This window comes from Oncorhynchus gorbuscha, unplaced genomic scaffold, assembly GCF_021184085.1.
Source record: "Oncorhynchus gorbuscha isolate QuinsamMale2020 ecotype Even-year unplaced genomic scaffold, OgorEven_v1.0 Un_scaffold_3140, whole genome shotgun sequence".
NCBI classification, from domain to species: Eukaryota; Metazoa; Chordata; class Actinopteri; order Salmoniformes; family Salmonidae; genus Oncorhynchus; species Oncorhynchus gorbuscha.
The window spans coordinates 22767-44453 of NW_025747470.1; the positions used below are offsets into that span (position 1 = coordinate 22767).

Below are 21687 nucleotides of genomic sequence, written 5' to 3' on the forward strand. Positions count from 1 at the left end.
AACTCAATATTAGGTAGGTGTTCTTAATGTTTCCTACACTCAGTGTCACGTTATGTTTTACAATATGCATCAGTGATCAGAATAGAGAGTGCAGTTCTGTCAGTTCTGTCAACGTCCACCAGAGGAGGACATAAGAATATGGTTCTGGTTTCTCCTCTCCTAAATTCACATCTGATCATCAGTCTAAATCAGATTATAGTTTGATTATTAACAATGTGGAGGAGACAGACTCAGCAGTGTATTATTGTAAGACGCACGATGCTAATGAAATCGTATAACAGTGATATACACCATGACAAAAACCTCCTGCCCAAATACACTCACTTCTGCATCGTGGCAGAGGGGTGAACTCTAAGAAACAGCAGTTGATCAGTGATTATTATAACATTATATACAAGACACAATGGGAGATCTGGAAATGGAAGAACCATCCATTACTACAGGTCAAAAAGATTATAAGAAGACATTGTCTGAAAGGAAACTGATGTTGTCTCTCTTGTTGTGATCATCATCATCATCATCATCAGGTCAATACTGCATCATATGGATTTTGCTTTAACTGATGCATTCTCTCAAATCCCCAAACTGACAAGGTACAAATCTGTCATTCTGCCCCTGAACAGGCAGTTAACCCACTGTTCCTAGGCTGTCATTGAAAATAAGAATTTGTTCTTAACTGACTTGCCTAGTTAAATAAAGGTCAAATAAATAGAATAAATAGCCTACCATACATCTGTAGTTGTTGATTTCTCATTTAAACTTGTGCAGCGAGGTGTTGCCGCAATCTTTTAAACCAGGTTTGTTGTTTATTTGAGCAATATGAGATGGAAGGAAGTTCCTTGCAATAAGGGCTCTATATAAAACTGTACACTTTCTTGAATTTACACTGGATTTGGGGACTGTGAAAAGACCCTGGTGGCATGTCTGGTGGGATAAGTGTGTGTGTCAGAGCTGTGTGTAAATTGACTATGCAAACAATTTGGAATTTTCAACATGTTAATGTTTCTTATAAAAAGAAGTGATGCAGTCAGTCTCTCCTCAACTCTTAGCCAAGAGAGACTGGCATAGTATTTATATCAGCCCTCTGATTACAATTAAGAGCAAAATGTGCAGCTCTGTTCTGGGCCAGCTGCAGCTTAACTAGGTCTTTCCTTGTAGCACTGGATCACACGACTGGATAATAATCAAGATTAGACAAAACGAGAGCCTGCAGAACTTGCTTTTTGAGCAGAGCATCTCTTTTTACGGACAGACCTCTCCCCATCTTTACAACCATCTATATGTTTTGACCATGACAGTTTACAATCTAAGGTTACGCCAAAAAAAAAGTTGTCCCTGACAAATAGGTTTATGATAGCATTTCATATCATCATGTTTTCATATTTTCTACATAGTACATAGTCTATCTGTAAATAGCCCACCCAATTTTACCTACCTCATCCCCATACTCTTTTGCACACCAATATCTCTACCTGTACATGACCATCTGATCATTTATCACTCCAGTGTTAATCTGCAATGTTGTGGTTATTCGCCTCCTTTTTTCTACTGTGTTATTGACTTGTTAATTGTTTACTCCGTGTGTAACTCTGTGTTGTCTGTTCACACTGCTAAGCTTTATCTTGACCAGGTCGCAGTTGCAAATGAGAACTTGTTCTCAACTAGCCTACCTGGTTAAATAAAGGTGAAATATATATATATTTTTTTAAATGTACATGATCTTGTATGTTTTTTGTATCTGATAGCTGAGGAAGTAAGCGTTTTGCTAATATAAGTCATGACTAGTTCCTCCTTGCCATGAAGGATGAATCAAGGTTTCCCAGGACCAAATAAAGCCTTTATTCAGAATGTGTTTCTGTTCTTCTCCTTATTAATGAGATAAGAGGAAAAGTCAGACTCAAAGCAAGGGTTTAGTGAGAGGAAAAACAGTACAGAACATAAACAGTGTAGTACTTATTCTGATCTTGTTCTGTCAACTCTAATTCAGTACACCATTTGTGACGTCCGAAAATAAGTTTACCAACCCTCTAATTTAGAAAGAACAATGTATATTACTGATGGTGATGGTGGTGATGATGATGGTGATGGTAATAATGATGGTGATGATGATGATAATGATGATGGTGATGATGATGATGATGATGATGATGAAGAAGCCAAGATCAGTTTCCTTTCAGACAATGTATTTTGATCATCCTTTTGACATGTAGGGTTGGATGGTACTTCCATTCCCAGATCTCCCATGTTGTTTATAATATAGGACAACCCCCCAAAATCACGTGAAATCAACACATAGTCTTTCATCCTCATTATAATAATCTGTAATCATGGTACAGGTGCAAAGAGACAAACACATACTGTTGGTTTCGGAATTCAATGTTTACTGCATTAGAAAATGAAGTATGGCTTTACAGAAGCACAAGCATAAAAGCATTACAGTGGTTTAACATCGTCTATCCATAACAGGGTGTTGAAGGTTTATGTTGGTTACATGTAACAATGATCTTAGACATGATGATCTGTGTATAATATATTCCTGTACAAATATACATAAATGTAAAAAATGTGATAGGATAGAGGCTGAAATATTTGCGTTTGCGTTGCTTATAGCAGTCACTTAAAAAAAAAAAAAAAAGATTATGTATATACATTTTCTTAGATCATGATTTGTATGATTCAATTGGGGGATATTTTTACTTCGGAATTCGGAAAACGATGATGGTCAGATGAATGTCCTACTCTCTGGCAGAATGGCACCATTACAAAATTCTGTCAACTTTCCCAAAATTCCCATTTTTCTTTGAATATCCACAGGTTTGCTGGATTTCCCATGCTTTTCTTCAGGTATTTCTGGAAAACCTGGGAATTTTGGGGAAGTTACCAGAATTTTGCAACCTCTGAAATTAGCCATCATCAGCCCTCTGATTACAATTAAGAGCAAAATGTGCAGCTCTGTTCTGGGCCAGCTGCAGCTTAACTAGGTCTTTCCTTGTAGCACTGGATCACACGACTGGATAATAATCAAGATTAGACAAAACGAGAGGCTGCAGGCACAGAGAAAGAAAGACACATTCTGCACAGGAAGCAGGTGAGGGGAGGATGAATCATAATAACAGCTGAAATAGAAACGATGTGTTTGAAACCATGACATGTATTTAGCTCCAGCCAATTACACATCCTCCCTACCAGCCATCTGTTATGCTTCGGCATCTTCACCCACATTTACATTCACGGTCATCACATCGTCCTGAATATTGATCTCACACTTTTCACCATAGAAGCCCTCATTGCATTCACAAATTGTCAAAGAGGTGTCTAGTATTCTCTTGCATAGGCCATTTCCACAGTCAGTGTTGCCAGAGCAGGGGTTAAGATGTTTAATCTGGTTATCACTTTTTACATAGACTGAAAAGAAGCCCCAGTGACAGTCATTTCTGATTAGCGCATCTGGAGTTTCAGAAAACCCATCTTTTTTTGTTGAAATATGGATAGCTGCAATTTGAGTCATAGCCAACTTGTATGTAGAAGGACCATACCTGCTGTATTTATATGCACATTCAGGAAGTTTGTTCAGCACTTCGGGCTTTGAGCACTCTATGTTTTTCACACAGTTAGAAGCGTATTCTTTTATAGTATTTCCAATAAAATGGTTGCCTTTCTCTGAGAAGCTCACAGCAACAATGAAGTTCTCAAGAGGAATCTTGATAAAACGTAACATGTCATGGCTACTGGCATCTTCCTTTCTGTACACAGCAACTATCCAGTCATACCAGAAGTACTTTTTATTCAAAAACTCTCTAACTTTGGTAGCAAGTGGGGTCATTTCTAAGGATTCGGATGTGCCAATCACTTCCACATCGTTCTTCATGTACTGTTCAAAGTTCTCAATGCATTTCAGCAATGTTTGTGTGTGAGCTTGGGTAACGTTGTAAAACTGAATAATTGACTGCTTGGCCTTGGCCTCTGTGTTGAAGTCCTTCAGCTTGTAATAGACGAGATTCAGCTGCAGGCCCTTCCACATCAGACCTCTGAAATATGTGCTGTATGTCTTCACCTTTTCAACTTCACCACTGAATTTTTTTACTGTGAGCTCCAGGAGGTTTTCGGAGAGTGAAGGCTGGTCTCCCGTCAGGTATTTGTAGAAATTGGTGACGCTGTTCTCAGTTGCTGTGTTCTCATAGAACTGGGTGAACCTCAGAATCAGAATCAGAAAACTTAATTGTCAGGCAACAAACATTATTAGGAATTTTTCTGTGTGTTATTTCAACAGTTGAAAGTTAGTTTAGTTTAGTTTAAAAGAAAGAAAGAAAGAAAGAAAGAAAGAAAGAAAGAAAGAAAGAAAGAAAGAAAGAAAGAAAGAAAGAAAGAAAGAAAGAAAAAACTTGATGTGGTTACTGAAATAGCTGTATCTTTTTATTGGTAGAATATATATCTGTTCTGATTGCTGATTTGAATAGCAGCGAAATAGACAAATATTGCATAACCTACTTTTTGGCAATTTTGGGAGGAAAGTGGTCAAAAATGCATTGGTTTCTAAAAGTTGAGTGAAAAAGTAGTTGATGTGGTTACGGAAATAGATGTATCTTTTGATTGGTAGAAAATGTCTGTTCTGATTTCTTACACTAGTTTTCCTCTAATGGGTCATTCTTAAATTGCAGTGGCATTTGAGCATGACATCGTGTAAGTGTATTTGGGTACATCTTTCCATCTACATCAACTACTATGGCACTTTATGAACTGTTTTGATGTTTTTGATGTGTTTCCCATTATGATGACACTGTGCTGCAAATAGAAGTAGCAACGGTAATGATGGTAACACCAATTACACATTTTAGGTAATTAAGGATTTTCTTAAGTGAAGGCCACCGATGCTCAAATCTAAGTACATTAAAAATTAAAAAATGATATACTGAAACTATTTGATTAATAACTTTGCTCACAATGTAATTTCCCTTCATTTAAATTTAGAGTAACACCAACTGCATTTTCTATTTAGACACCAAATTATTAATGGGATCCTCAAATGCTAAAAGGGTGCAATTACCTAATCATTTTCTTTAATATACATCCCATCCCTGATAACAGCTTGGCAATGGAAGGAATGCTCAAGGTCCTTGTATATCTTTGCAATGAGTGATTTTCGAGGCGGTATCACCAATTACATAAATCTTGCATATTTGTAAAATAATGATAGGTCATTTAATAGCCTTATTTGTTTTGAATCAATCTATACAATATAGTAAATACTTTAGTTTACTTTCTAGCATTCAAAATAATATATAGATAGGATCAGTTGTAGGGTCTTAATTTGCAAGATAACTTTTCTGCAATACTTTACTTTTAGTGTATTTGAGATTTTAACGGGCTTCTTAAGTTTGTAATTTCCACTTTGACATTTCAGACTTGATTTTCCGGTACGAAAAATCTATCAACCTCTACAAAAATACAAATTAAATATTATCCACATAATTATTCACATTTCCTTTTACTGCTGGATTATTTTCCATCTGTAGCAGACTGGATCAAATTAAGATACCACATCTGTAAGTATATATATATATAATATATATAACAATATATGCCATTTAGCAGACGCTTTTATCCAAAGCGACTTACAGTCATGTGTGCATACATTCTACGTATGGGTGGTCCCGGGATCGAACCCACTACCCTGGCGTTACATGCGCCATGCTCTACCAACTGAGCTACAGAACCCCAGTACACTATACATACAAAATACTATACATACAAAAGTATGTGGACTTTGCTTTAAATGAGTGGATTCAGCTATTTCAGCCACACCCGTTGCTGACAGGTGTATAACATCGAGGACACAGCCATGCAATCTCCATATACAAACATTTGCAGTAGAATTGCCTTACTGGAGAGCTCAGATACTTTCAATGTTGCACCGTCATAGTATACCAGATTTCCAAGTCAGTTCGTGAAATTTCTGCCCTGCTCGTGCTGCCCCAGTGAACTGTAAGTGCTGTTAAGTGGAAACGCCTAGGAGCAAAAACGTCTCAGCTGCCAAGTGGTAGGCCACACAAGCTCACAGAATGGGACCGCCGAGTGCTGAAGCGCGTAGTGTGTAAAAATCATCTGTCCTCGGTTGCAACACTCACTACCGAGATCCAAATTGGCTCTGGAAGCAACATCAACACAATAGCTTCATGAAATGGGTTTCCATGGCTGAGCAGCCATACACAAGCCTGAGATCACCATGCCAAGCGTCGGTCGGAGTGGTGTAAAGCTCACCGCCATTGGACTCTGGAGCAGTGGAAACGTGTTTTCTGCAGTCAATGAACAAATCTGAGTTTTAGCGGAAGTGAGGAGAACGCTACCTGCTCCAATGCGTAGTGCCAACTGTAAAGTTTTGTGGAGAAGGAATAATGGTCTGGGGCTGTTTTTCATGGTTCGGGCTAGGCCCTTTAGTTCCAGCATAGGGAAATCTTAACACTACAGCATACAATCATATTCTAGATTATTCTGTGCTTTCAACTTTGTGGCAACAGTTTGGGAAAGGCCCTTTCCTGTTTCTGCATGACAAAATATATTGAGGACAATGCCCCCATGCACAAAGCGAGGTCCCTACAGATATGGTTTGTTGAGATCGGTGTGGAAGAACTTGACTGGCCAGCACAGAGCACAGAGCACAGAGCACAGATCTCAACCCCATCGAACATCTTTGGGATGAATTGAATCGCTGACTGAGCCAGGCCTAATCGCCCAACATCCGTGCCCAGCATCAGTGCCTGACTTCACTAATGCTCTTGTGGCTGAATGGAGGCAAGTACCCAGAGCAATGTTCCAACATCTAGTGGAAAGCCTTTCCAGAAGAGTGGAGGTTGTTATAGCAGCAATGTTCCAACATCTAGTGGAAAGCCTTTCCAGAAGAGTGGAGGTTGTTATAGCAGCAATGTTCCAACATCTAGTGGAAAGCCTTTCCAGAAGAGTGGAGGTTGTTATAGCAGCAATGTTCCAACATCTAGTGGAAAGCCTTTCCAGAAGAGTGGAGGTTTTTATAGCAGCGAAGGGGAACCAACTCCATATTAATGCCCAGGATTTTGGAATGTGATGTTTAATGAGCAGGTGTCCACATACTTTTGGTTATGTAGTGTATTTGAAACAATGCATAAACATAACGTTTTGCAGTATAAAGGACTTGCATTATGTTTTATCATTGATCAACAGTTCAATATAAACAAAACCATTTATGATGTGTAACTATTAGTCATTTGTCAAGTTATTTTTGTTATGGGTGAAAATGCAAGGTAGGCAAATGCCACCTCAATTCTAGAACCATCTAACCTGTTGGGGAAATGGTCCAAATTCACAGTGGTTACAGAGGGTAGAATGTTGCATACCATCACTGATTTTTAAAGCAGTAACTACAATTAAAGTTGTAAACGGTTACATACTTCTCCACCAGTTGTCTCTTCTTGTCCTTGTCCTTGGCTGCCATGCTCTCCGTCAAGAAATCCGTGAACATGTCCCAGGAGTTGCTGATCTTAAGCTCGTCTTGAGAGTAGACACTGGTGTAGGCTACCCACTGGACTTCAGTTTTCAGAGAGTTGATTTGCAAAGTGATTGAGTCAAGCTTTCTGTTAACCTCTGCAAACTGAGTCTTCACCTCAGCTAACACTGGGTCATCTTGACCGACAAATGCCAGGGCAAAATTTACAGCAGCACCAGCAAAACCACCAAAGGCAGGGCCATAACGTGCCGTGAACTTTAAGACTTTCTTAAGTACACTAGTCCAATCTGATGGATCCTTTGCCTCAACTATTATTTTTACTATTTCCAAACTCTTTTCAAATAATTCAGTAGATTTCTCAATTCTTTCTCTTGTGTAGTATTCTAAGTCTTCAATTGATACAGTGGTGCCAATTGAGGTTGAATATAACAGGAGTATCAGCAGTGCTGAAGATGCCATATCTGTAAATTAGAAGAAAAGATATATGTATATTTACAGTGTTAAAGTTCAATAGCTTTTCCAGATGTATACATACTAATATCCAAAAAGGGTTGGTAAAAACAAGCTTTGTGATTGGTTGAGATACTGTACGTTTTAAGCCGTGCTAAAAAAGTTGTTTACAAAGGGTAGGCAGGCCTATGACGCAAAAGTAGGCTACTTTTTCATTGTTCATTCTGAGAAACCATTGCACATCCACTGTCCCATCAGCCCAGCCTATATTTTTTTCTTCTCACCCTACCCCATAATGACAAAATGAAAACATGTCTTTAGAAATGTTAGCAAATGTATTGAAAATTCAATACAGAAATATCTAATTTACATAAGTATTCACAACCCTGGGTCAATACGTGTTAAATCACCTTTGGCATCGATTACAGCAGTCTTGTACAATATTTGCAGATTATTCTTTTTTAAATTCTTCAAGCTCTGTCAAATTGGGTGTTGATCATTGCTAGTCAGCCATTTTCAAGTAATGCCATAGATTTTCAAGCCAATTTAAGTCAAAACTGTGACTCGGCCACTCAGGAACATTCAATGTCATCTTGGTAAGTAACTCCAGTGTATATTTGGCCTTATTTTAGGTTATTGTCTGCTGGTGGAAAGCAGACTGAACCAGGTTTTCCTCTAGTGTGTTTAGCTCTATTCAGTTTATTTTTATCCTCCCAAAAATGTCTTGTCCTTGCCAATGACAAGCATACCCATAACATGATGCATCAACCATCATGCTTGAAAATGTGAAAAGTGGTACTCAGTGATGTGTTGTGTTGGATTTTCTCCAAATATAATGCTTTGTATTCAGGACATAAATGTAATTTCTTTACCAAATTCCTTCTTTTCACTCTGTCATTTAGGTTAGTATTGTGGAGTAACTACAATGTTGTTGATTCATCCTCAGTTATCTCCTATAAGTAAAGGGACCTCATTGTAACCCAGAAAGCACAGTAAAGGTACCTCATTGTAACGACAGAAAGCACAGTAAAGGTATCTCATTGTAACCCAGAAAGCACTGTAAAGGTACCTCATTGTAACCCAGAAATCACAGTAAAGGGACCTCATTGTAACCCAGAAAGCACAGTAAAGGGACCTCATTGTAACCCAGAAAGCACAGTAAAGGGACCTCATTGTAACCCAGAAAGCACAGTAAAGGTACCTCATTGTAACCCAGAAAGCACAGTAAAGGGACCTCATTGTAACCCAGAAAGCACAGTAAAGGGACCTCATTGTAACCCAGAAAGCACAGTAAAGGGACCTCATTGTAACCCAGAAAGCACAGTAAAGGGACCTCATTGTAACCCAGAAAGCACAGTAAAGGTACCTCATTGTAACCCAGAAAGCACAGTAAAGGGACCTCATTGTAACCCAGAAAGCACAGTAAAGGGACCTCATTGTAACCCAGAAAGCACAGTAAAGGTACCTCATTGTAACCCAGAAAGCACAGTAAAGGTACCTCATTGTAACCCAGAAAGCACAGTAAAGGGACCTCATTGTAACCCAGAAAGCACAGTAAAGGTACCTCATTGTAACCCAGAAAGCACAGTAAAGGGACTCTCATTGTAACCCAGAAAGCACAGTAAAGGGACCTCATTGTAACCCAGAAAGCACAGTAAAGGGACCTCATTGTAACCCAGAAAGCACAGTAAAGGGACCTCATTGTAACCCAGAAAGCACAGTAAAGGTATCTCATTGTAACAGAAAGCACATAAAGGGACCTCATTGTAACCCAGAAAGCACAGTAAAGGTATCTCATTGTAACCCAGAAAGCACAGTAAAGGTACCTCATTGTAACCCAGAAAGCACAGTAAAGGGACCTCATTGTAACCCAGAAAGCACAGTAAAGGTATCTCATTGTAACCCAGAAAGCACAGTAAAGGGACCTCATTGTAACCCAGTATCTCATTGTAACCCAGAAAGCACAGTAAAGGGACCTCATTGTAACCCAGAAAGCACAGTAAAGGTATCTCATTGTAACCCAGAAAGCACAGTAAAGGGACCTCATTGTAACCCAGAAAGCACAGTAAAGGTATCTCATTGTAACCCAGAAAGCACAGTAAAGGGACCTCATTGTAACCCAGAAAGCACAGTAAAGGTATCTCATTGTAACCCAGAAAGCACAGTAAAGGGACCTCATTGTAACCCAGAAAGCACAGTAAAGGTATCTCATTGTAACCCAGAAAGCACAGTAAAGGTACCTCATTGTAACCCAGAAAGCACAGTAAAGGGACCTCATTGTAACCCAGAAAGCACAGTAAAGGTATCTCATTGTAACCCAGAAAGCACAGTAAAGGGACCTCATTGTAACCCAGAAAGCACAGTAAAGGTACCTCATTGTAACCCAGAAAGCACAGTAAAGGTACCTCATTGTAACCCAGAAAGCACAGTAAAGGTACCTCATTGTAACCCAGAAAGCACAGTAAAGGGACCTCATTGTAACCCAGAAAGCACAGTAAAGGGACCTCATTGTAACCCAGAAAGCACAGTAAAGGGACCTCATTGTAACCCAGAAAGCACAGTAAAGGGACCTCATTGTAACCCAGAAAGCACAGTAAAGGTACCTCATTGTAACCCAGAAAGCACAGTAAAGGGACCTCATTGTAACCCAGAAAGCACAGTAAAGGTACCTCATTGTAACCCAGAAAGCACAGTAAAGGGACCTCATTGTAACCCAGAAAGCACAGTAAAGGTACCTCATTGTAACCCAGAAAGCACAGTAAAGGGACCTCATTGTAACCCAGAAAGCACAGTAAAGGGACCTCATTGTAACCCAGAAAGCACAGTAAAGGGACCTCATTGTAACCCAGAAAGCACAGTAAAGGGACCTCATTGTAACCCAGAAAGCACAGTAAAGGTATCTCATTGTAACCCAGAAAGCACAGTAAACCCAGAAACCCAGAAATTATTTTGATATTGAGATGAAAACAGCGGCATTGGAAATGTAATTTGATCTTCACTGTAAAAACGCATCTAGATGTTATTTTGTCTTGCTTTCAGCCTAACACTTGCTTTGCTTGATTTGAACAAACGTTGCTATCTGCCTCTCCAACCTTTGCAACATATTTAAAAATAAAAATAAATCGATCTCCACCGGCCCATAGAGAATAAACGTGTCAGGACAAGACAGATAGTGTTTCTGAGACAGGTGAAATCATGCATCAGCATACTGTTTATGGATATAAAGACATGGCCATAGAATAACAGGTCAAACTAAATGAAATGCAGCTGGTTTGCTCTCTCTCTCCAGCTTCAGTTTGAAGTGATTGTGTTATCTGCATACATTTCATTTAATGTAATAAGTAACCCATTGTAGAAAAGCAATTGTACACACAAGGTTATGCGATACAAATGTATTGCACAGCTGTGCTGGTCTACTGTACTCGGCTTCACCTCATACCTATGACCACAGCATAGCCTTGCTAAAAAAGGTGTCACATGCCCTCTTGTGTACAATGTATTTGATATACATATAGTGTAACGACCCTGGGTTTATCAGTGCGGATATCCACTCTGCCACTTGAGAATGCTTTTGGGGCACAGTCGACAGCTTGTTGGACTTCGGGCTAGAAGGTTGCCGGTTCGAGACCTGCTCCCTGCCTGTTTCATGACAATGCATATTAATAAGTGATTACTCATTTGATTAAAATAATAATCTATAGACCTACCTGAAATTCCAAAGGTCAGCAAAAGTTCAGGTCTTGAGGTGAAGAGATGTGTCTCTACGCTGAGTTTCAACCTCACATTTGACAACCCCTTTATAGCCACCAAACTCATTTTCTTCATAAACAAACCCTGTAACTGTTTTTTAAATCAAATAAAAGAGGGTTTATTGACCTTTAAATATTTACTTAACAAACATCCCCCTCCATGTGATCTCCCTACCTACTTCATCATAAAACATTTAATGTGCTTGCTGAAATCAAGACTAATACCATTCTGACGCTGTAAATTTCAACATTTTCCATGGGGCCCCGACTTCCTAGTTAATTAATGTTTACATGATTCGTTTAATTAGGTAATAATTAAACCTAGATAACTGGTTTGATATGAAAAGTCCTGACAAGACAACTGGTACTGTATACTTCCATACATTTTTGAACTGGTACCAGGGGACCTTCAGACGAGTCTTGTGAGGCCTGTGGGCATTCTAGAGCAAAACTAATGACATGTATGTGTACACCTTTACACAGAGGGGTCATAGTGTGGAGGCCAAACTGTTCTGACACTACAGACAGAATGTGGAAGATCGGATGTACCAGCTTCAGACGAGTCCAAAGAAGATTATGGGGTTTGAAGAGCAACATGGAGAACACCATCTTTCCATAGAGGGGTTTGTAATAGTTTTTAGGCCAAACTGTTTGGACGCTACAGACAATTTTGTGAGAAGACCGATCTTTGGTATGTCAAACACCACTCTCGTTCAGTCACGTTTCACTGCAGATGTAGAAGTGTTACATTGGCTGATGTGGTGGATTGAGTCGCTTCCAATGGAAATATTTAAAATAAATCTTAAAACCTTTTTCGCTTTGCTTTTCCTTATGGTACTTTTAAGTCTTTCAGTTTTTATTATTGTCCATATTGCTGCTATAACAGCCTCCACTCTTCTGGGAAGGCGTTTCACTAACTGCTGACATTGAACATTGCTGTTATAACAGCCTCCACTCTTCTGGGAAGGCGTTTGGAACATTGCTTATATAACAACTGCTGGAACATTGCTGTTATAACAGCCTCCACTCTTCTGGGAAGGCGTTCCACTAGTTGCTTGGACATTGTTTATATAACAGCCTCCACTCTTCTGGGAAGGCTTTCCACTAGTTGCTGGAACATTGCTTATATAACAGCCTCCACTCTTCTGGGAAGGCTTTCCACTAGTTGCTGGAACATTGCTTATATAACAGCCTCCACTCTTCTGGGAAGGCGTTCCACTAGTTGCTGGAACATTGCTGCGGGTACTTCATCAAATGAAATCAAATCAAATGTATTTATAAAACCCTTCTTACATCAGCTGATGTCCCTTAGTGTTGTACAGAAACCCAGCCTAAAACCTCAAATATCAAGCAATGCAGGTGTAGGCGCATAGTGGCTAGGAAAAACTCACTAGAAAGGCCAAAACCTAGGAAGAAACCTAGAGAGGAACCAGGCTATGAGGGGTGGCCAGTCCTCTTCTGGCTGTGCCGGGTGGAGATTATAACAGAACATGGCCAAGATGTTCAAATGTTCATAGATGACCAGAAGGGTCAAGTAATAATAATCACAGTGGTTGTCGAGGGTGCAGCAAGTCAGCACCTCAGGAGTAATTGTCAGTTGACTTTTCATAGCCAATCACTCAGAGTATCTCTATCGCTCCTGTTGTCTCTAGAGAGTTGAAAACAGCAGGCCTGGGATAAGGTAGCACGTCCGGTGAACAGGTCAGTGTTCCATAGCAGCAGGCAGAACAGTTGAGACTGGAGCTGCAGCAGGACCAGGTAGACTGGGGACAGCAAGGAGTCACCAGGTAGTCCTGAGGCATGGTCCTAGGGCACAGGTCCTCCGAGAGAGAGAGAGAGAGAGAAAAGAGGGAAAGAAAGAAAGAGATAGAGATAGAAAAAGAGAGAAAGAGAGAATTAGAGAGAGCATATTTAAATTCACACAGGACACCGGATAAGACAGGATAAATACTCCAGATATAACAGACTGACCCTAACCTCTCATTTTAACAATAATATTATAATATAAGTAAACCTAACCATTGATGAATCAACCCAATCTCCAAATAATCCGCCAACCCTCGGGGTAACTGCAGCAACAGAATTATGACTTGACGTTTTAATTACAACATGTGGTGCCTTATCTTAGCTGTCAGTCAAACACAGCAAAAGTTAAACTAAAACTTAAATTTAAGCAAAAAAATCCAAATGTTTAATGTTAGGGTTATATTTTGTGAGAGGGTTGAACTTAAGTTTAGGCATTCATTTAGATTGTGGTTAAGTTAAGGGTTAAGGTTTAGGAAAGGGTTAAACATCAGTTTAGGCATTCATTTAGATTGTGGTTAAGTTAAGGGTAAAGGTTTAGGAAAGGGTTAAACATCAGTTTAGGCATTCATTTAGATTGTGGTTAAGTTAAGGGTTAAGGTTTGGGAAAGGGTTAAACATCAGTTTAGGCATTCATTTAGATTGTGGTTAAGTTAAGGGTTAAGGTTTAGGAAAGGGTTAAACATCAGTTTAGGCATTCATTTAGATTGTGGTTAAGTTAAGGGTTAAGGTTTGGGAAAGGGTTAAACATCAGTTTAGGCATTCATTTAGATTGTGGTTAAGTTAAGGGTTAAGGTTTGGGAAAGGGTTAAACATCAGTTTAGGCATTCATTTAGATTGTGGTTAAGTTAAGGGTTAAGGTTTGGGAAAGGGTTAAACATCAGTTTAGGCATTCATTTAGATTGTGGTTAAGTTAAGGGTTAAGGTTTGGGAAAGGGTTAAACATCAGTTTAGGCATTCATTTAGATTGTGGTTAAGTTAAGGGTTAAGGTTTGGGAAAGGGTTAAACATCAGTTTAGGCATTCATTTAGATTGTGGTTAAGTTAAGGGTTAAGGTTTGGGAAAGGGTTAAACATCAGTTTAGGCATTCATTTAGATAATAATAATATATGCCATTTAGCAGACGCTTTTATCCAAAGCGACTTACAGTCATGTGTGCATACATTCTACGTATGGGTGGTCCCGGGGATCGAACCCACTACCCTGGCGTTACAAGCGCCATGCTCTACCAACTGAGCTACAGAAGGACCACTAGATTGTGGTTAAGTTAAGGGTTAAGGTTTAGGAAAGGGTTAAACATCAGTTTAGGCATTCATTTTGATTCATGGTAAGTGGTGGTGTGTTGTGTGATTAACAATGACTCTGGAATCGATCCTGGCACTTCGTTGGGATTTACGGTCAGTGATTGAGTAAGGCAAACTTACATGTTGTTTGCTCTGCTTTTGGACAAAAGGTCAACGGCTTGCAGAGAAAGGGCATGGTGGGATAAGTAATGGAAGGTTCACTGAGCTGCATGTTTAGGAGCAAAGCCATTTTAACAATAATATTATAATATAAGTAAACCTAACCATTGATGAATCAACCCAATCTCCAAATAATCCGCCAACCCTCGGGGTAACTGCAGCAACAGAATTATGACTTGACGTTTTAATTACAACATGTGGCTGTCAGTCAAACACAGCAAAAGTGAAAATAAGATTTCAGTTTTCAATCATTATTTCCAAATTATTAAATTAAGGGTTATGGTTAATATACTTTATTATAAAAAATAATGAGTCCAGTGTGGACTAATTACAGTTGGAAAATGCATAAAAACATGTTTTCTCGACAGGATGTTTCTGATCTGCAAGGGCCTGGGGAAGTGAGAATGGAGAAATAAGTGTTCTTGGCACATGACCAAGACCATGTGTAAAAGGGGGAGTTGTGGTTTGTGCTAAGTGTGATGTATATGACGAACAATGTAGGCAGAGGAATGCTGAGACAGATTGCCATAGGTAACAGTAATACCTCTGGCTCTGATGTACATGCATGGACGTGCGCATCGTAACCCTGGTTTAGCATCTCATGAAATACTCACAGGAAGACCCATGAGAATCCTAAACACCCCGTGCCCACAGAACAGGTTGACACTGATGGGCTGCGAGGATTAAATGGTAAGCTACTGTGCTGCACTTTCAACAGTGTTCTGAAGTCTATTTTCCCCAGCATTGCTTGAACCAAAGGGAGGACAGCTCCACAAATTTCAGCCAGGAGGTTGAGTGGTCATCAAGGACCTCCGCAGAAAGACTTGGCACCAACAGCTCTGGACTGGTACATTGCAGGTGCTCTGATGGTTGCAGGGTGGTCGACGTGTGTTCACGCCAGCAACTGCAGGAAGGTCCTCCACAACCCAGATGAAGATGTACCTGCAGATGAATGCAAGCATGCATTGTTGGCAGGCATACTGCAGAAGAGCGAGTCGGCTACAATTCCCCATCATTTATCAGTGCAATTTTGATGGCCAACTAACTGAAAGTTTGAGAGGGTTCATCTAATGTTCCTTCGTTAGATTTGAGCTAATCTTCAATAGGACTGTAAAGTTGCCAAATGTAAAAGGACTTCCAAGTGGTATTGACATATTTGCTGAAATCCATTCAGTTGGCTTTTGGCGAATGCATTCAAATGATCTAAAGTCGCGCTATTGTGACTTCCTGTAAACACACAGTCCAGTTCAAAGTGAATGATGGCAGGCCTGTGTTGCAAATAAATGCCTACTGTAACTCTGTTTGGCTATGGTGCACAGTCCACAGATGGGCAAAGGCCACTCTGGGACCTACAGACAGTGCTGGACTGGCTGTGACCGTTTGTAAGGACAACTCACCACTTGCTTACCTCTGCATTTTAGTTGTTGTTGCTATTGGCATAATCTGAAGTTGACAAAGTTGAAATGGGATGCTTATTTTTTTAAGGGGTTTTTGCCAAAGCTTGTTTTTTCTTTTTATGGTGTCCAGTTGAATCTGTGTTTCTCTGTATGCTAAGGGAGTAAAGTTCTGTGTCTGTATGAATAGCCCTAGAAGCTTGTTTGAAGTTTCTCCTGGGGTCAACTACATCATGAACTCAACTAATTAGTAGTACATTTATGGCAGAATTACCTTCTGGAACATGTGAACTTTCATATACCTTAATAACAAAGTTGTACGCCATCTTTAAATACGAATACCTTTGTAAAATTACGGGCCTAGTTGGAACCTTCCCGCTAGCCATGATTGGCTGAGAAAATGGTTGGGGTGGACATGACGAGGGATGACTTCAGATTGGTCTACCATGTAGAATGCTTCTGTCTATAACATGAGCTGGTCAGAATGTGTAGGTAATGCTTTCTAACCCAGATTTTTTGAAAGATATCACATAGTACAACTGCAAAGTGTTGCTCTCCACTTTCTGGAGAACCGAGTTTTGAAATCAGAGGAATTAGAGTATGATAGTTAAGGAGATGGAGAAAATTCTGGCGTTAGGGAGTCGAAAAGAGAATACACAAAAGGCTGTTGTATAATACACCTGTCTCCGGATTACATCTTCAAACTAGGAGCAACCATGGCATCTGTGACAGAGAGGGAGAAGCATTCATCCATGTATACGGATATATATTGACCACAATGACCGTCACAGGGTTGGGACTTGAACCCAACGCATCGAGCAAGGATTCCCCCTCTCCCGAAGGCCCAACTTCCTGCCTTTATCCTAACACACTTACCACAATACAATGAATAGGCAAGAGGGGGGAGGCAAATGTTACACTAACAACAAATTAATATATCTCAATCAGGTAAACGTACCTAATATTTCATCATTTACATTAATATTTAATATATTTACACAAATATACATGGAGCTCCATATATTCGGTCTTTTATACAAATATGTCCAAATCGGCTCTAACACCAGTTCATTAACACATTCTATTCTAGAGATGTATGCTAATAGTATCTAGAGATCTATGCTAATAGTATCTTCCCGTGTTGTTGCCGTGTTGTTGCAGGTAACTCAGTATATCTGGGATAATGTCCAAGGGACTCGCTAGAAGGGACTCCCAGAGCTGTGTACTGACCCAAAGCACTCTCTCACTGCCCAACACTGTGGTACCACCCTCAGCCACCCTGCTCCCCTGTGTGTAGGTACCAAGTGTTGCTTTACCATACTGATCCGTTCTTCACCACAGACCTGGGTCCAAATAGTACTTTTTTCCTTACATTTTCTTACTTGGTGCACTGGATTGGGGTTTATCAAATCAAATCAAATTCATTTACAAAGCCCTTCTTACTTCAGCTGATGTCGCAAAGTGCTGCACAGAAACCCAGCCTAAAACCCCAAACAGCAAGCAATGCAGGTGTAGAATGTCTGTGCCTATGTTTTTGTTACTTCACAGTGCCCGCTGTTCCATAAGGTGTATTTTTACCTTCTTTTTAAATCTGATTCTACTGCTTACATCAGTTACCTGATGCAAAAAGTGCTGACCCCGCCCACTAAAACAAAGTATTCTGGGGGACAACAGTACATGCTTTGATTGAGGTCTGCTCCACCCCTCTAGTCTCACACAGGAACGATGATTATGTTGGTCTTTATGCATGTGAACTATCAGGGAGTTGGAGAGGAATCTCAGGATGACCTTATTGTCCAAATCCTCCTTCTCTCTCAAGCGTGAGTTTAGAAAACTCTCAAATCCTCTTCCAGTCCTTTACATTCTGGGTGAGAATCTTCAGCAGGCTACTTCCTCATACTGGAATTCTGTCTCACAGCGGCGGGCAGCTGCAGTCCTCAAGAGCCGTGTTGGTGTCACAATTTTCGCCAACCCTACAGCAGCAACCACCAGAGGGGGACAGCGACAATGATCCAGAACATCTTTGGGTCATTTTTATGGTGGGTTGCAACATGCCGAATAATTCCAAGATTTAAACACTAGAGGGGGACTGTCATGACGCTAGCCCTCTAGCAGACATGTGAACCCCCCCCCTTTCTTCTGTTTGGAGGGGGAAGTTTTATGACTTTAACAACAACATCATCAATTCTGTGAAGAGACTCTTCTCTCCTTGACCATGCAGTATGGAGAGAGAGTTTCACAGTAAAGCAAAGGGACTCTCCCGCCCAATTCTACTACATTCCCTAATTTGAGAATTTTACAATATTCCTATTTTGGAGAATGTGTAAACGGTCGGTGGGGGGCCCAGCTATGATCCGTCCACATTGTTTCACCGTTCTGACACCCTGAAAAGACAGCACAGCCACATTACTCTGTTTATACAAGGTCCTCAATTATGAGGTTTGCATCTAAAGGTTGGACAAAATGTTTGACTAAGTATAAGAATACTTTGAAAAGATTACAATGTGATTTAAGTCCTCTAAAATTAAAATGGTTTGTTTTTATGGTAACTCGTGTCCAGTCAGTGGCCACGCCCAAGTGAACAGACATTGGTTGGAAATGATGAACCAACCCCTTTACTACATTTCTATAAAAGCCCCACGTGACCCAAAGTCAAGTAATTTCCAATTAACGTGAGGACTTGTCAGACTGAAACTGGAAAGGCATCAAATCTAGTAAGAACACTGACCGATGCAGAAGACCACAAGTGAGATGAACATCTCACTCCACGACGACCCGGCAGAATCTACAAAGGATAATGGCGACTTCGACTGGGCAAACCAGACCCTCACATCACCAGCTCAATCGTAAACACTAATTACATTCCTTTATCCGAAAGAGCGATTGCTAAAGTGCATATGTATTCAAATTTATGTGGGAATAGCTTCCCATGTCCAATAGAGACCCATGTTCCTTTGTCTTCCCCCCTTTTCCTCTCTGAACCTATCATGTTATAACCAAACTGCTTTTGTTTAGTCCACTAGGGACAGTCTTTACTGTATAATTACATTATGTAATGTATATTCTGTAATTGTTTAATTAGTTAGTAAATAAATAATTGAGCAAATTTTTATATGGATGATTCATAGTAAAGGCCTGGTTCATGCAGATTAGGATTTCATTACTTTTCAGAATGAGACTGATCAAGGTAAAATTCCTTAATGAACGACTGTTATCAAAAAAAGATTTAAAATATCTGAAGAGTTATTTTCAGGAATGAATACCTCTGTACATGACACTTTCCCGTGGTGCCCCGACTTCCTAGTTAATTCATGTTTAGATGGTTAGTTTAAACGACTACCAGAGGCAGAGGGGACCGTTCACATGTTCCCAGAACCCACGGGACTGAGTGTCTTTAATTTATCAAGCAAGATATTTTGCCCTGCCCATGTCTCCTTTCTTAATAATACAGGGTTATATTTTGTGTCTACAACTCAGTGCAACGACTTTGATGTTAAGGTAGACAGGTTTAAGTTGTTTTTTAGAAACATCCTATTAAGGGAATACTTTAGCTCCCCTCATCGTGATATTTGTACTGAACAAGTAGGTTGCTCACCTGCACATACTCCGACTCCTTTTAGAAGCAAGAGTTATTTTGTACCTCCAGTCAATCACAATCACTCTATTGAGACATATTGCAGACTCGTTGAAAATGATGTTGGACATCCCCTTAAGAACAAACAGGAGTACATATCTTTCCATAGTTTACCTAAGGATGCAAAACAAGCTTTGCTTGATTATTTCCCTTAATTATTTATGTGATTAGTGATTCATTTACTGTCCCCCATTTTAAGGTCAACTCTGTGACGTGAGCTGAACTCTCGTTTTAAAGGTCTCAGCGATATGATGTAGATACTGAAAGTAAACAGCTTGGTGGGTCAATTCTCACAACATCTAAGAGCGTTGAAGAGCAAATCTCAACCTCTCCGCTCTTTTGATGCTCTGGCTACCACGCTGTACACAGTGTGAAGTGTACCCGTGCACATGCGCAGATACTGTGTAAGTGAAGTGTTGCATCTCGCTCATCTCAATATCTCCGTTGCTGCTCTTTGGCAACATCATTTTACTGAGTCTACCTTTTAATTCCTATTTAATTAAACTATTCCTTTTTAAATAGTTTTTTCAAAAGAAACATTAAACATCTAATAGTTAATTAAATCATATTGTAAAAGCAGATGAGCTGGTTCTATTCTTGGCCATTTTGTGGTGAGGAGACACCGGCCTCTATTTTACCTTAGGATGCAGGAATGACAGGCCAATGTTTAGTTTGAAGCTGCCATTATTACATGGTATAAACTGTTCTCTGTTATTAACATTAGATGTTGGACTCAGTATCATTTCAGCATTAATGAGAACTATGACCTTGTAAGATTCAACTCAATATTAGGAAGGTGTTCTTAATGTTTTGTACACTCAGTGTAGCGCTGCGATATGCTACATTATGTTTCACATTCTGCATCAGTGATCAGAATAGAGGTTGCAGTTCTGTCAACGTCCACCAGAGGAGGACATAGGACCACCAATAATGGCACAAGATATACCTGCATTAAAACAAGCACAGTGGCGCAAGTCAGACCACTGATTTCAGTCCCATTTAGTCTCGCGTGGCCATCCTTCTGTCCCATCACAGAAAAACGGATAGTTTCATGTCTACTATCTCTAGTTAGCAGAGTCATTCACCAGGGACGTGTTCTAGTTCTGACACTGAGTTACAGGCAGTGATGTGTTGCTCTCTTTCTCCCCCAGGACACCTGCTTCCCCTCCACTCCTTATTTATAGCTTCATGTAAATTAAGAGGTTATTTTATCTCCTCTCAGAACTGTATGGGGGGGGTTATATGTCTGTGGCACTAATATATGATCCAGTGGAGGTAAGAGTGCCTAGTTTAGAACAGTTTAAAGGGCTATGAAAGGGATTATATTTAGTTATTTATTTGACATTTTTGAGATGCCCCATCTCATCCAAATTAATTATATTAAGTGCCATAGATATTTATTCAACCTATACAAGATACCTGACATCTCGTCTACATTCCATCAGTGTAACCAAACCAGAAACCACCACAGACAGACAGTCTACAGACCCAGTGTCCCCACACAGACCAACAGAACCATGAATAACCTGGGCACCATCAGCCACCTGTCCTCGCTCCCCAACCAAGGGGCCCCCCAAGTTCAAACAGAGTTACTGTTAGGTTCGTTGAAAGGATCGGACCAAGGCACAGCGTGCGTAGAGTTCCACATTCTTTAATAGTGAAACTTACAACAAAAACAACAAAGAATATAACGAACGTGCATTATTGCAGTGCACAA

The 21687-nt window shown here is 40.0% G+C and overlaps 1 protein-coding gene across 1 annotated transcript; it reads right to left on the reverse strand.

Moving 5' to 3' along the window:
• Positions 1-2303: 2303 nt before the first annotated feature.
• LOC124027364 lies at positions 2304-11774 on the reverse strand. Its single transcript, XM_046339813.1, has 3 exons — positions 11635-11774; positions 7422-7938; positions 2304-4193 (listed from the first exon to the last, which is right to left on the reverse strand). Exons 1-3 carry the CDS (start codon positions 11750-11752, stop codon positions 3197-3199), a joined length of 1632 nt encoding a protein of 543 aa, XP_046195769.1. The 5' UTR covers positions 11753-11774; the 3' UTR covers positions 2304-3196.
• Positions 11775-21687: the final 9913 nt, after the last annotated feature.